Here is a 16,599-nt window from a genome sequence, read left to right on the forward strand (position 1 = left end):
TTCACTAGAAGAAGCATTCTTGAGCACGCGTGAGGACAAACCCACTTTATACAAGCGCTACCTTGATGACATATTTATGATCTGGCCACATTCGGAAGACAGCCTATTGGAATTTATACGCGATTTCAATGAGTTCCATACTTCTATTAACTTCACTCACACCTATTCTGCCGTCACTGTTAGCTTTCTTGATGTTCAAATTAAGCTAACCAATGGAGTTTTAACGTCTGATCTGTTCCGTAAACCCACAGACTCTCAGCAGTACTTGTCATTCCATAGTTGTCATCCTCGCCACACGAAACTGGCCATTCCCTATAGTCAAGCCCTTCGGTATAGGAGAATCTGCTCGAATGACGACGATCTGGACAGAAATTTAGAACAGCTGCAACAAACCTTTGTCGGTCGTCAGTATCCACCCGATCTAGTTCAAGATGCTCTCAACAGAGCTCGCAAGGCAAACCGTCTAAGCTTACTGGAGACAACACAAAACAAATCAGAAAGTAATGCCGTGAACTTAACTGTAACATTCGCCGGAAATATCCCAAACATTAACAACATACTTAGCCGCCACCACAGTATCCTTCTCCAGTCAGAACGCACGAAAAACATATTTCCTAATCCACCACGTGTCGCTTACAGACGTACACGTAACTTACAAGATAGCTTGGTCCGCTCTAAAGTAGGCGAACCCACTAGCCCTCCGGCGGGCTGTCATCCATGTAATGGCAAGAGATGCCAGATTTGCAAGTTAATGCAGACCGCACAAACGGTCAGAAGTACGAATTCCAACTTTACCGTCAAGATCAACGCAGACGTAGACTGTAACTCATGCAACGTTATCTATCTAATCCAATGCAACACATGCCGGGCCCAATACGTGGGTCAGACAAAAACTTCTTTCCGAATTAGATTCAACAATCACCGATCGGATGTTACCAAGAAACCTAATCTCCCAGTCTCACGCCATTTCAAACAACCAGAACATTCAATCAACGAAGCCTCAGTTTTTATTCTCCAGTCGAACTTTACCTCCGACCGCTCCCGGGAACAACGGGAATCTTACCTAATTTACAAATTCCGATCGGCCATTAACGAGGACCCTGGCATGCTGTCAACAATAAGAAGTCTAACAACCTAGATAAGACCCTGTTGCCTTTTCTCGTTTCAGCCAGATCAAGGTCCCCACTGACCCACAAGGACGATGACCCCACTCCTGGACCTGACACAGAAACGCTCTGGAATTTCCCCAATTGACAACCGCCAGGTGGCGGGAATTTCCCCCAACCGACCACGTCATTCTCAAGCCCCTTATCAGCCTCGTGGCCACATTTAGCTCTTTTGTCCCGAAGAAGGCGGAGCTTCCGCCGTAACGTAGACATCCTCCCTAAGTTTTATGATTTTTAAGTTTTAATAAACCCCCTTTTTTGTTACTTCCCCTACTTTCGTCTTCTGTCTCCCATTTATTTCAACTATAATTACGTAGCCGTCCGATCCAACTCCAACTTTTCAAGATATATATATATATATATGTACATGTCAGTTTCCCGTGATATTAATGTCTGTTCCTAGATTGTTTTTGCGTGCTACTGTTCGTTTTTGATAGAATCCTTATTGTGTTCTTGAGTATCGAATAATGCGAACATCTATTTGCAATAGTGGATCAATAAAAAATTCGCCTCTGTACAAACTTGACCAGTCCTAAGAATATTCCCCTTTGGAGGAAAGAATGTGAAAGAGAGAGAGAGTACCCCACCCCATAGATTGACAAAGGACGTGTGGTTTCTTCACTTTGGGCTGTATAGACAGAAAGTGTGTGTGTGCATCCCCACCAGGCTCAAGTAGCAAAAGATAGCTGGCTTGGTTGTACTGTTGTTGTATACCTCCATCAAGGTAATGTTTATAGTGATAGTTGAATGAAAACTGCACATTGTTTGACTAGATTAGCTCGCAAGGATGATCTTATCATAGGTCACACGATAGATTATTTCCCTTTACGTTATTTCTTTCACGTTATTGTGTTTGTAATGTTTCTTGTTTTGATAGATTGTGTCGCTATTATTTTCCTGCATGCATCAGTTGTTTACGCGTTGGATCATGCACCGTTTTGAGTGTTTCTCTGTTATTCAGCGTTAAGCCCGTGCTAGTCACAGTATTGAATTTCTAATGTTTCTCTTTTGATAGACTGCTTGTCAATTATTTTCCAGTGTGTCTTTCTTGTTTATCTGTTGGGTGATGCACGGGTTTGGCTGTGTTAGCTGTTGGTCATGTTTCTCATTATTTCCTTACACATGCGCTATTCACGTCATAAGAAAGTGATTAATTGTGTCGTGTTTGAATATTCAACTCAGCTTCCCTATTGTGTTTGAAATGCTTACATCTAATAGAAACTGTAATCATTGTGGTCACGTCTCAGACATATTATAATACAATTTGCAATTTGATTGTAATCCTGTTGATTACGAATATCATCTTTGATTAAATGTGCTACTCCATTATAATTCTGACTCATTGAAAACTTGCGTGTACAATTACCATTAATACAAGTATTGTGTTTGATGTGTGATACCTTTTCAATGCTATTGCATCATACCTGTAATAAGTAAGTCTATTCTTTATTATATGTATTGTATTGTGTTTCTTCCGTTTCATGTTTTCGGCTGGGTTTTCCTCCATCACACAGTGTCACAACATAGTTCCTGCCACAATTTTGCTTCAATAAATATACTTTGCCTTGTACTTTTACGTATGGCTATCGTTTGCATATCTATACTTGCATGTGAACCGCCTACCGCACTGCTGTTGTAAGGAAAAAATGCCTGTGAACTTGTCCGAGGTGTGATGTTAGCATCGCTTGGTTGTGTTGGCATTGTGCATCTCTATACTTGCATGTAAATCGCCCACCGCGTAGCTGTTGTAGCGGGAAAAAACATGAATGAAGTAGGCCCAGTCGGGAAAAATGAAAATGATGTCGTCCCAGGTGTGACAGCACCATCGCTTAGTAGGGTTGCCGGTGCGCATGTCCTCACTGGAATGTAAATCTCCTACCACACGGCTCTTCTAGCAAAAAAAAAGTTATGAATGAAGTCGGCCCAGGCGAGAAAAATTGCCAAAGAAGTCGGCCCAGGTGTGATGCTCTCATCGCCTGGCTGGGACGACAGTGTGCACGTCCCTACTTGCATGTAAACCACTCACGCACCACCTGAAAAAAAAAGCCGGTCCAGGCGGAAAAATTGCCAAAGAAGTCGGCTCAGGTTACAAAAAATGCGCGATGGTAAATGAATGCACGGTCCTCCGCTAACGTGCCGATCACCGATCACTTCATAAAAATCTGACTAATTAATATTCAACTTAGCTATTCTGCTTGAAATTATGTACAATAAATATGTTTCAACTTGTACTTTTGCGTGTGACTCCTCTTTGCACGTATATGCAGGTTATAAGCGTGCGGACAACCCTTCGCATACGCGCCGCCCGCGGGAAAAAATCACGAGTGAAGTCGGCCCAGAAACGACGGTGGCGCTGCACTGATGGCCATGTCTGAGTTTCTCACCCTATCTATACTACTGACCTATCTGTACGTAGCGCCAGCGCTTGCTCAACAGAAACTCCATTAGAACGGAAACTCTAACGGATGTTACTTTTCCTGCAGACAATTAGTCATCCGTAAGATTGAGGTGGAATATTTTTGCCAAGACCCATGTGCCATTCAGACTGTTATATGATGGTAACGCGTCCCACGATGCCTTTGACACGTGCTCTGGAAGGTCCATCAGCAGCAAACGTTAGGTATTACGTGGTTGTCTTTTATTGTAAAATAGCTGAATTGTCGTGTGAATTGAGCATGATGATAATGATTATTGAATTTTTATGCCGCACAAGCAACTAAGGCCATAGTGCACCAGGACAGTAGTGATTAGCGACTAGGTAAAAGCATGCAGATTGAACTAAAAGTAGCATTTCATAAACATTCCTGCATAAAACGTTCGTCCGAATTAGGGTGACCACATTTCTGAAGGTAGAAAACGGGGCACATGATCAAGGGGAGTTTGAAAAAAAAAAAAACAATGTACAAAGTGCTGAAACGTTTTTGTTCTGCAGAGCTCTGCAGAGGGCGGAGGAAGGGGTAAGTTTGGTGGAGAAGCTTTCTTCTTTGTTCAACAAGCACGGCAGGTCCAGCAACACAATAATTTCTATTGGCTAATTTCAAAAGGAGGTACTCGTGGATGTATCAACGGACGCAGTAATAAATTATATTCAGTGAAAATAAATATTTTCGCGGCATATCTTCTGAAGCGTGCTACGCGTACGCGTGGTAATTGAGAACAAATCATGAAGTTTGTTTATGTTTTGCTTTCCACATTTCATACTGAATCTGAAACTGTTCAACATCCACAAGAACGGGACATATTCCTTCACTGGAGCAAAAACGGTGGGACGGAGGGAAGTGACCTTCTAAAACTGAAAGTCAGGTCACCCTAGCTTGAATGTATCCATTTTGCACACAACGTTGCTCTGTTGACAACTCCATGGTAAAAAGGTTGCAGTGGGATTCGAACAATTCATATAATCTCCTCAAGGGTGGTATGCTCCAGTGTTCAAGAACATAGCACCCTCGAGGCAGTTTTAGACAGAAATAGAGGAACTGGAATGACCAGACTGCGCCCTTAATTTTGTCGTGTTAAGCCCGCGTTAGTCTCAGTGAGTTCCCGAACTAATTTCGATAATTAATATGAAGCACTCTGTGACTTAATTATCGTACTGTAGATCAAAACCAGGAGATCTCAATTCACAACAGTTGAAACTGCAGCGATCTCGGGTGATGCACCGTGAGAGAAGGTATATTCACGGAAAATATTCGTGTGTCCTGCAGAGATGGGGTCATATTTCCTCTCCTCTCCGCTATACGTTCAGTCACTCTTAATGCAAGAATTATCGGCTCTAGTAGGCCAGACTCTTGAGAAGCACCCTGCTTTAGTGGTGTGCCACCTCGAATGCACATTCAGGTGGAAGTGACTGCCACGATCCAACGTTCTTCAAAGCCGTTACCACCTGTTCGTGGTGAACACAGGCATGCCCGGGATTCACAGAGTGACGGGCAGGAGGCAAATCAACGGCGACCAAGCTGCATCACCCATGAAATACTCGATCTAGATCTACACATCTACTCAATTTATTCTTCATGCTTTACGAATGTGAATTTTTATGCGCAGCCCTCGTGTGGACATCAGCGCTCACGCGCGGAACAACCTGCGTCCACTGCTATCTCTACCGGTGGTTATTTAAGATATTTGACGTTTTTGTGGATCTCCTATTCGTTCCTTGTCAAGACAGTATTAGTTCTGCAAGGATGTAAGTCTGCAGCATATGTGTAACGAGTTTCTGCACATAGAGTATAACACTCGGAAATTAACAAACAGCATACCATATTGGTAAAATGAGCAGGGTGTTGCGACGAATCCTGGGTGTCTCCACCAGCGCGAGAGTTGTTCTCCAAAATTGCCTTGTGTCTCCCATGCATGTGTTTTCGGAATCGTCATCACCCTTCTGCAAATAGACATACAATAATTCAATAATCTATGTATTTATTTTGTGTGCACCTTAGTCTTGATACCATTTATTGTAATACTGATAAGCTGATGTTTTTTTTTTGTCCCATTCCCTTCCCTTCGGCATCGACCTCGCCTCAATGTGGCCTTCACCCCGCAGTTCAGACAGAGGCTAGGTTATGCGTCAACCAGCTCGTGTTCCAACTGCGGCATAGTGGCAAGCATTCAACACATCCTCATCGACTGCCCCCTATACAGTTCGGAGACAGCACTGCTCCAGTTACAACTGGCTCGTCTCAACAACAAACCGCTCAGCCTTGCAGCAATCTTGGGTCCTTGGTCTAACCCTCTGCAGCTCCGTCAATGCCTGCAGTCATTCTATGTGTTCCTGACGTCTTCTAACCTGCTTGAACTCCTGTGACCTCAGAGCTGTTGCCATTATGCGGAGATGTGTACTTAACAGCATTTCATCTCCGGTAGCGACCGATGAACTACTATCCCATCAGTTACGACGCACCCACGTGTGTGACATCTCATTTGCGTCTGTCATATGTGTGTTTGCGAGTGTGTATGCCTCATCTATTTCATCATCATCCCACTCATGTACTAACACACAGGCGCTGAGGTATGGTACCGCAATTGTTGCGGTGAATCACCTCACCATATCAATCGTTCATATAGTTTCTGCTGTTCCATTATTATTGGAAATAAAAAGAACACTGGGGCGGGATCAGTCGTGTTCGACCAGTCATGTCGCGACCTCCGATTCATTTATTTCTTTGCTCCAAACTACTTTGTGTCGAACGACACGGTGAAGGCGGCGCGCGCTCCCTCCTGTCGCGGCTGGGCCTCGGGTTCTCTGACGGCCACTGGCTCCTCCATGATGCTTAGCCCCTGCTGGATGCACTCAATCTTCTTCTTAAGTCACTTTCACAGTCGCGTAAGTCGGAGTTGCCCGGTTAGCACAGCTCGCTGTGTGCGCCGGCAGTCGAATTTGCCTCCGCCGCTAATCTTCTTCGGCGCTTCCGTATAGCTCTCTGGATCGCTCGGTGCTGTATTTGAGGGAGGAGGAAGGTTTTTTGGGTTCCTGTCGAGGCACCATTTCTTCTCATAGCAGTTTCCTTCGATTCCAATCATATTTTACTTTGTATATGCCGACAGTCTGGGAAAATTCTCGTAGTTCAAATTTGCGATTTTATAAAATATTAGTCATGTTGTTGAAGCCAATATCGCATAATGTGCAGGCAGGACCTCTCACGCGCTTTTAGAGGGCACCTATATTTCCATCGCTCTCGAACACGTCCACAACACCCAGGGATCGTGTCAGCCGCCGTAGTTACATTGTTAGCTAGAATCTTGCACCTGCAAACAATCTGAATTGGGCTGGTTGGTTGCTATCGGCTTATTCCTCATTGAGCTATCGCGTCATGAAATTCAGCATAATTTCGTCGTAAGTCTTCGCTGGCCACCAAACGTACTTACAGACGTTTTCACGTAGAAACAAGAATGTGTGTCATATACGCCGCAGACCGGTTGCTGGTTCTTGTGGCCGGGGTAAGCCAAAGGATAAGTGAATAATAAATTATAAAACATGAACCTTAGCGATACTAAATTGCTACAGTTTATAGCAAAGATATCATATCCACTGATTGGAGCCATGCCCAAAAGTACCAGGTTTCAGATACGGTCGATATGTATATTTTTTCCCACTGTTAACGACATCTACGGAGAATGTATTCGTTTTGTCTACAAATCGAAAATCAGAGCAGCGCAGAACCATGGATAACCAATAACATCCTCGAATTTTCTAGGACACACGACAAGCTTTTTCGTATTTTCATGAAAAGCAAAGTCCCGAGACCTTTGACGCTTTTAAGAAGATAAGAAATGAAGTAACCAAAACCCTCAAGAAGGCTAAGCAGAATTATATTATTAATAATTTTCTCTGTGATGCGTCCGCTATATGGCTTGACGCTAACGAAATACTAAACTATGAAAGTTCATATCGGTCACTTAAACATATTGTTGTTAATGGTGTTGGTTATCATGGACATGACATGGCACAAGTCCTTAGTGTCTCTGTGGAGAGCCTCTAGTGTCAATATAGCAGTGGGTCTGCCATTAACAGTACTTGTAGCTAGTCCATTTATATAAGAAATAAGTTCATATTTTTTTTACTTCAGCATATAAGTGATTACTCCAGAAGAGTATGATTTCCTTAAGAGGTATTCTGAACGGGTCTATAAATATGTAAATGTTATATTTACGAAAGCATTGAGCTCATGCACTTTGCCCATTGATTGGAGAGTATGAAAAATAATTCCAATTCACACATCTGGTTATGTGATTCTTTTAAGTAACTACCGACCTATCTCACTGACTAGTACGAGCTGCAAAATTTTAGAACACGTGCTGTTTGACCACATCACGTCAGACGTTGAAGGAAATAACCCAAGCAGCACAATGTGCTGAAAGTCGAGTGCAATAGGGGTGGACGGGTAGGTGGAAGACCTTGAACAGACTCTTGAAGCTAAGGAACATTGATAACACACATACCGTCCACCCCTATTGCACTCGACTTTCAGTACATTTTGCTGCTTGGGAAGCTCCCTTCCCCACAACAGCACGGCTTCCGCAGAAGGCTATCAACTGTCACCCAACTAGTAGAGATAACACATGATCTTGCAGAAGTAGTTGATTGTAACAGCCAAACCGATGTGGTATTTTTAGACTTATCAAAAGCATTTGACAGGGTATCCCCTAATAGACTTCTATTAAAACTTTGGCATACTTTTGAGAATCACGTGATTCTGAACTGGCGTGAAAATTATTTGTTACATAGGCGACAACATGTCTATTTGGAAAATAATACCTCTGGTATGTCGGATGTAACTGCCGGTGTTCCATAGGGTTCGACGAAGGCATACCTTGAGCTTGAGCGAACGATAACACACGAAGAAGTAGACAAGACGAGGCTCAAACGTTATCGTTCCCTCAAGCTCAAGGTATGCCTTCGTCGAACCTTCAGCAGCTCGCTTGCCTACTCACCCTTGTTCCATAGGGCTCGGTTTTGGGCCCTCTCCTGTTCCTCCTATATGTGAATGACTTATGTGACCTGTGCACAGATGGAGTGACTGTAAAGTTGTTTGCCAATGACACAGTAATGCATATGGAAGTGAAGTCTCCAGAGGACCAAATGAAGCTTCAGAGATCCCTGAATAGTTTATTATTGATGAAGATGATGATGATTCATATTTTATTGGCGCAGCGGTAACAACGACCATAATGCGCCAATACAGTGATTAAAATCATTAACGATTTAAGAGAATATGCTTCAGTGATTGATTAAAAAGGATCTAAGGGTTCAGTTAAAACTAACGCATAAAAGAAAGCTGTAAAGCTACAATGCATTTAAAAGACCGATTTCACCGTATTCACCAACCGACATAAACCACCGGTTTAGTGACGTCGGGTTTAAATCGGTCACATGATCTCTCCGGCTCTGAAGCGCTTTCCAAAGGGTTGACCACAACGCATGCGCATTATTCACATTGTCACGAGATGGTTGAGGGAAGGGAGAAAGCAGCAGACGACAGGAAAGATTCCAAGAGGATGAGGAGGCTTTCGTTTTTCTTTCTTTTTTCGTTTTTTCGTTTTGTTTGTTTTGCGCTCTAAGAGACGTTAGCGGGAGAAAATTCAGATGGCGCTGTACCAGGTGACTGGGAGCTAGGAGTCCGTTACCCGTGTTGGTTAAGTTTGGGGGTCTGAGGTCAGGGCGTAGGTTTCTGTATTTGTGTTTTGTAATTGAAAGCTCGGAGACGCATGGTCGCAACAAAGGTGTTTCGCGGCTTCAGCTGCGGCGTTTGCATTGTTGTTGAGGAGGCAGCAGAACGTATTCTGGCGATTCTAGCGGACGTGATCGTTGTACTTTGGTTAGTGTTCGGTAGTCGGTTGTGGCTGCATATATAACTGCAGCGGTCATCGTTTGTTGTCAGCCCTGTGCTGTCAACTGCAATAGCGAAGATGGTACATCTCTCGATCGCTGGGGCATTCCAGCACCGTATCTTGTACATGTTCGAGCCAGGTACCGTGTCGGTGTCCGCAGCTTATCTGCAAGCACTTCATCACGGTAAGCAATACAAACAAAGAGAAAATTGGTGTAAGAGTGGCCGTTATTCTGCATCAAGTACTGTTGTGGTATTATGGTTTGATGTTCTTTGCAGTGTGTCGCAAACTTGCAACGCGTAACAGCACCACTTCGCTTGCTGTGTTTCTAAGGGCGCACGCGTCATATGCAGAAGTACAGAAGTTGCAGAAGTCCAGCAATGTGTCTTACATGTCTACAAGCCTAGTGCAGTGTTCACAAATGACTTGTGTGCAAGGGCTTTGTCACGATGTGTGAAATAGACAAGACAAGAAACAACTTGTTCCAAGACTCTGTCACACACATACGGCGGTTGACGGCGGTAAATGTGGTGTTTGTGTGTTGCCACATGCCATTGTTAATGTGAAGGGAGGTGGTAACCTTAGAAAGTGAGTGCGTGCACTGTAATACGTTGAGACAGTACCCATGTGCCTTTGTGTGTGACTGTTATGGTCCCATGTGGTAGTATAATACTGTGTATAGCACATACCTGCATGTCTACACACAATATACCTGACTTCTTGTAGAAATCATCATGCACTGAATGGGTTGCTCTGTTTAACTCACGAAGATTCATTTTTTCATGATGATTGTCTCTTGCAAGGATAGAGCTACTTCACAAAATACAAAACTCACTCCACCCTAATGTGCACGCTCTTCACATACGCTGTCTATACAAGATATCTCAACATTGCGAAAATAAAAAGCTGCGCTAATGTCCTTGCAATAAATCAGAATCCAGAATGAAACGACTCAGAAAAACATGTTCCTTCTTTGAAAAGTGACCATCGCTGTCTTGTGCTCGTGCTGTGCCCTCAGCAATATTTGTTGTTGTACTGTTATATTGCTCATATATTCTCCGCATTACTGATGCTTTCTGGCGATGTTGAAGAAAATCCTGGGCCCAATGATGATCCCAAAACTAGGGCAGCTAAAGCAAAAGCAGAATCTACGGACCTACTTCTGCAGATTTTAGAAAAGCAAGAGGCTATCGCCAAGGATATTGCAGAAATAAAAACAAGGCAGAAAAATACTGACGAGATTATGGCCAATATTAAAGGTCAATTGGGTAAAATCAGTACAAATCAAACAAGAGTGAATATAAAACTGCGGGAGATTCAATCACGTCTGAATAAGATTTGAGACCGTGACAAATGAGATTAAGCCACTTCCAGTTCAAATAAACGGAACTTGTGTTAAATTAGAAAAAATGACAAATAAATACGCCGCCCTAGAACGCAAAGTAGACGACCTTGAAAACAGAAGTCGCAGGAATAATTTACTTGTGTTTTGGGTATCAAGTACGCGAAGACGAAACACAAGAACTACCCAAGCAGCAAAATGCACTGAAAGTCGAGTGCAATAGGGGTGGACGGGTAGATGAAAGGCCTTGAACAGATTCATGAAACTACAGAACATTGATAATACACATACCGTCCACCCCTAATGCACTCGAATTCCAGTACATTGTGCTGCTTGGGTATTATCTGATCGTCTGTTTAAAGATATCTTCACTGATATTTTGGACCTGAAGATTGTTATTCTAGAAAGATGACACAGACTTGGCAGAAAATGTGCTGAAAGTGATAGGCCACGACCCGTCAGCTTACGCCTAAACGATTATCGTGAGAAATTATCCGTGCTTAGGAACGAGGGTAAATTGAAACAAACGGCATATCGTATTGCTAAAGATTTTTCGAAACGTATTCGGCATGTGCGCCGGAAGTTACGGGAGAGCACAGTCGAAGAGCGGCGGGAAGGGAAGAAAGTTCAGTTGCGGTTTGATCGTCTGTTTGTAAATTCAGAAGTGTACATATGGAATGAGACAACAGGCGAACGCGAAAGAGTAGACAAGAGCTCGACTGCAGAGTGACATACACAACAAGGGTTTCGAGGTTCTCTTCCACTTCTGAATACTAATATCAGGAGCATAGTAAACAAGTTAGAGTATTTAGAGGCCCGTCTGATGTCATATGAACCTGATGTTGTTGTACTGACGGAAACTTGGTTGAGGAAGGACGTGCTAGACCGTGAACTGATTCCGGAAAATAATGGTATTCTTAGGAAAGATACAGAGACAAGGGGTGGTGGAGTGGCTCTGATAATAAAAAAAACCGATGGCATACTTTTCGATGAATCCTCTTGATATTGAGGGAGTTTCTTTTGTAAAATAAGATTAAATGATGCTAGCTTGGTTGTTTGGGCAGTTTACAGACCTCCTGGCGCCCCACCTTCCTACCTGGAATCTTTGCACAGTTACATCTCTTCCAATGTTAACTCATCTTCCAAGGTAATTTTGGATGGGGATTTTCATATGCCGAACATTACTTGGGAAACGTTTGAAATATCAGCTGGTGACCGCCAAAGCGCCAATTTGTTATTGAGCCCTGCTTTCTCTTCAAGGGACCGAAAAGTGAAAAATAACCCCATATTTTTGCCCACTGTCGTGCACAACACCGTTGTTTGATAAGGCACAGAAAGCATTACTTCTCAATTCGGCATATTTTTTACGTATAGATATTTTGAAGATTGCCGGAACATGGACGGTGCTGCCGGCGAACGGCGAGAAAGAGCAACTTGGGTTTCGGGTCCAGGCTCCCAGGGATTGGTCAACCCTTACCACGTGAGAGTTTCGCAGAGAGTGAGTCGCAGTCGCGCTGCTGCAGTCATAGCGACTTTGCGCATGCGCAACGGTCGCAGGCCACTGCTGACGCGCGTCTGACTATAAACGCATATTTCCTGGATCGCTTTGGTTCGCGTGTCTGACTTCGGCTGTCGCTGACTGCGCCGCAAAAAACGTTGGACTATATCTGCGCCTTTAGAACCACTCAAACCGGTGTATTTCAGTGAATGGTAGCGAAGTCAGTGCGGTGGACGCAGCTAGCCACTTCAGTCTTGGTCTGTTTTTGTCTCTGACGACGGATTTCGGCAAGTCTGTGAGACGACCCCGCGCATGATACCGCAAATGAAAGACATCGCGTTTGATCCTAATGGAGTTCTTGAGTTGCTCAGTAACGTGAATATTAGGAAGTTTCAAGGACCAGACAGGATTCCTAACGAGTTTATTAAGAGATATGCTGACTGGGTTGCACAGTATCTCCAAATTATCTTCGAAATGTCACTTAATGTGGGTCAGGTTCCGACAGAGTGGAAATGCTCACGGATGATACCCATTTTCAAAGCTGGTGACCCATCCCTGGTGACTAACTATCGACCGGTATCTCCATTATCCAACTGTAGTAAGATATTAGAACATATAATTTGTAAGCACACAACAGAGTACCTTGAGGAGAACCGCATGTTTACTTTCTTACAACATGGCTTCCGCAAGGGGTTCTTGACCGTTACGGCTCTCTCTGAAATTGTTCATGACTTGGCATTATCAACTGACCGTCACTCACAAACCGATGTGCTCTTCCTAGACCTTTCAAGAGCGTTTGACGTGGTGCCCCATGCTAAACTGATGCTAAAACTCGCAGCATATATCCCAAATCCCCGGGTTATAGCATGGCTTCAAGATTATCGTTCTGGAAGGTCACAGTTTGTTGAATATAAGGGTCATAGGTCCTCACGGGTAGAAGTAATTTCCGGGGTGCCCCAGGGCTCTGTCCTGGGTACCTTATTGGTCATCATTAATGATATGTTAAATGACGCCAAGTGTAAAGCCTGCCTGTATGCTGACGACTGCGTACTATACAACGAAATTCAGTCTGACATGGACAGGGACATTCTTCAGAACCCCTTGGACCAAACAAGTAATTGGTGCAAGCGATGGCAAATGCGACTGTGTCCTGAGAAAACCCTTTTTATGTCTGTTACACAGAAGAATAAGTGCATACCTACTGCCTATTATTTGCACGCAATGCAAGTAAAGAAGATTTACAAATACAAGTATTTGGGAGTCTTTCTCACTTCCGACTTAAGATTGTGTCCTGATGATGAGGTGATGAACGACGCTGAATAGGAGTCATTAGTCAGTGGAGTCAGTGAGACATTAACAGAACGCGAGGCGAAAACACAGCACACACAGACATACATACACAGGACACAGGTGTGCAGGCACATCGTAGGGTAGAGAGGAGACCGGTGTCTCGGAGAAAAATCTAGAAGTGCTCAAGGTCCTGGCGATGGTCGATCTGGTTAGACCAAGGGCCGAAGATGGTTGCCAATCTGAATGGCGTGGTCGCGATTGATTGCAGGCGACACTACAGAGCTGCTCTCTGGAAGCGTAAAGTTGGCAGTCGAGAAGCCCATACTTGGTCTCCGCCGAAACGGCACTGCGAGAGCTGAGCATAGAGTCGGGGCGACCGATCAGATGATTGAAATGGGGAACAAATGCAATCCTAAGACGGAACCTGTGCACCGGCGATACAAAATGGCCAGGCACACGAGAAGGCTTGGTGAAGCAAAGGTCAAAGTTCTCTTCACGCATGAGAACTCTTGATGAAACGTCATGTAACAGTTGCGCATGTACGAGATGCCTCACCACATCATTGAGGAAAGTTCGCCTATCGCCTTTGGGAGGGTAATCTGCACGCTTGATCGGGAATGGAACGCATCTGTTCCAGCCCCGTCAGCTTCTTCATTGCGCGGGTGGCACAGTGTGCAGGAACCCGTTGGTAGTTGATAGAGTGCCCGCTCATTTGAAGACGACTTATTAGAAGACAACCACTGGCGCTAGTGATCTACGAATACCCATATTCGCTTTACACTGAAGAGCTGTCTTGGGGTCACAGTATATCACTCAGCTGCTGATATGGGCGGATGAAATATGTTTGAGTGAGAACAAAATGGCATGTAACTCTGCAGACATGGATGAGGTGCGGTGCGAGACACTATATGCGTGGCACGATGACACAGTCGGAAATGTAAAGGCACCAGTGGAGCAGTGTAAGTTGGTCGACCCATCTGTGAATATTGCAGTGTGCGAAGGGTAGCGCCGCTGCATCGTGTCTAGCGCAAGTTGTTTCAACACGGGTGCTGCAACGTGATCCTTCTCGTGATCTTAAGCCCAGGAACGGTAGAGGAGATTGAAGGTATCGAAAACACCCACGGAGGGGACATAGGGGCTATTGATCTGCCAATAAAGACCGGTAGCAACGGCTTAGCGATACGGTACAGGCTTAACGGCTTAACGGTAGCGAAGCAGCGAGAAATGTTGCTCTGTGTTACTAAACAGCATCTGCAACTACTGCAAGTTGGTTCAGAATTTCGAAACTACATTTTCTGTGTAACGTCAGAATGCTCATATGTGAAATGGCTTGTTTGCCACACACCACAGACAGGAACAGAAATGGCCAATAAATATAACACAGAATCTGATACGAGAGGATAAACACTTCTAATAATCACATTTTTTACTGCTATGCGGGAAGGGAGCCACAGTAGACTAACTGCAAACCTTGTACTACGTTTTCTGAAGTAGTTGTAATTACGCTGTAGCTATATAGGCAGTAGTTGGTAGTAGTAAATCGGTACTTACAACTGCCCATCATTGGGTGCTACGATAAGCCTTGACTGATGCATTAGCCAATAAAGCTCGTAGCTTGTGTTCCCCACCATTCAGCGATCATCTGTTACATTTCTGGCAATAGAGAGTTTTACTGCAGTATACGCTATCTCTTACATACGCAAACGCGACAGCGAACGGAGCACTAGTGCTCACAAGCATGCTGACGTTCTCGTGCGCCAACCTTTGTCCAGAGCTTTTTACCGCCCCAGGGTTCAGTCAAAAATTTGTCCCGCAACTATATCTGTACTACTATAGTGAGAATTCTGAAACTTAGCAAATAAAAGTTAAATTCATTATCTTTCCCCATGTTTATTTTGATGCTCTTTTGTGTGTGCGTGTGTGTGTATGTGATATCTGTGAATGCTGGGACCGTCAACAATATGCACAAGTACATTTTATAACTAAACAAATTACGGGAACTCAGTTTATCAGGTTTGCTTTTACCTCTATATTTGAGGTAAAGTATTGCGGAGTCCACAGAAATGTATAGAAGATAATTATATATCGATCAACTAAGCATGTAGCTGATGTTAGCTAATAAAAGCCAAAGCTTGATCAATTATGCCATATGGTTTTTCATCCTAAACAAAAGACTTTGGCTCAGTTTCTCCAACACAAGTTAATATAACTAATTCAAGATCAGTAGTTGCCAAAACCTCATGCTAACACTCAATTCTTTTTAGAAACATCAGTTGTGAGGTGATGAATGTTTCGGTGACAATAGCTTTCGTAGGCCCGGTTTTACCGACGCTTGTTAACCTACGGGTTAATTATTTGGGACTGTAATCCACATCAGGGTTCAGAAAGGCTGCTAAATGCCGACGGCCGGCACAAGAAAAACGTGTTTGCAATGGCTTTCGTCCGTTGCGGTTCCAGCGAATATATCTTTTTTACTGCTTCCTTCCTATCTTTCCTTCTTTTTTTCTTTGTCGTTTTTATTGTTGTCGGTTCGTTCCGGAGGCCTGGCTTGGAAAGCTGCTCCTGTTTAGTTTCGGTATAATCAGGGGCTTCGGAGTGTGGGGGCAGGGAGAACAGTCCACGTCTCCTCTGGTTTTCACGGTTGCACTGCCCCCCCCCCCCCCCCCCCTCCTCACGACCTTTCGCTCTGAGGACCCCGCCACCCCATCTTTCGTCCCCAAGTCTAATCCGAGACAGATTTCATTTAAGCTCTTTTACCGCAGAATGGAAATTAACACCGGTTTAAAAAGTAGTACATAGAAGACGAGTAAAACACGAAATTCACTGAATTGTTACTATTGACGTGATACTGCATGTGCATACCCATTACGCGGAGAGGAGTGACATGCCATGGAGCTGCCTTGCTTATATGGTACAAGAAAACGCAGATTTGCTCTCCAGCAAAGGACACTGCGTTGTTTTTGGTCAACGCAGGGAAC

At 44.0% G+C, this 16,599-nt stretch overlaps 1 protein-coding gene across 2 annotated transcripts in view; it reads right to left on the reverse strand.

The window, feature by feature from the left end:
* LOC135378503 (solute carrier family 22 member 13-like) overlaps positions 1–16,599 on the reverse strand; it is a 102,899-nt gene that overhangs the window by 13,269 nt on the left and 73,031 nt on the right. For both annotated transcript variants that reach the window (XM_064611548.1, XM_064611549.1), the window contains exon 6: positions 5,423–5,544. In XM_064611548.1, the coding sequence (XP_064467618.1) occupies positions 5,423–5,544 (122 nt within the window). The remainder of the gene's footprint in view (positions 1–5,422; positions 5,545–16,599) is intronic.

The sequence above is a fragment of the Ornithodoros turicata genome, chromosome 1, assembly GCF_037126465.1.
Source record: "Ornithodoros turicata isolate Travis chromosome 1, ASM3712646v1, whole genome shotgun sequence".
Classification (NCBI taxonomy): Eukaryota; Metazoa; Arthropoda; class Arachnida; order Ixodida; family Argasidae; genus Ornithodoros; species Ornithodoros turicata.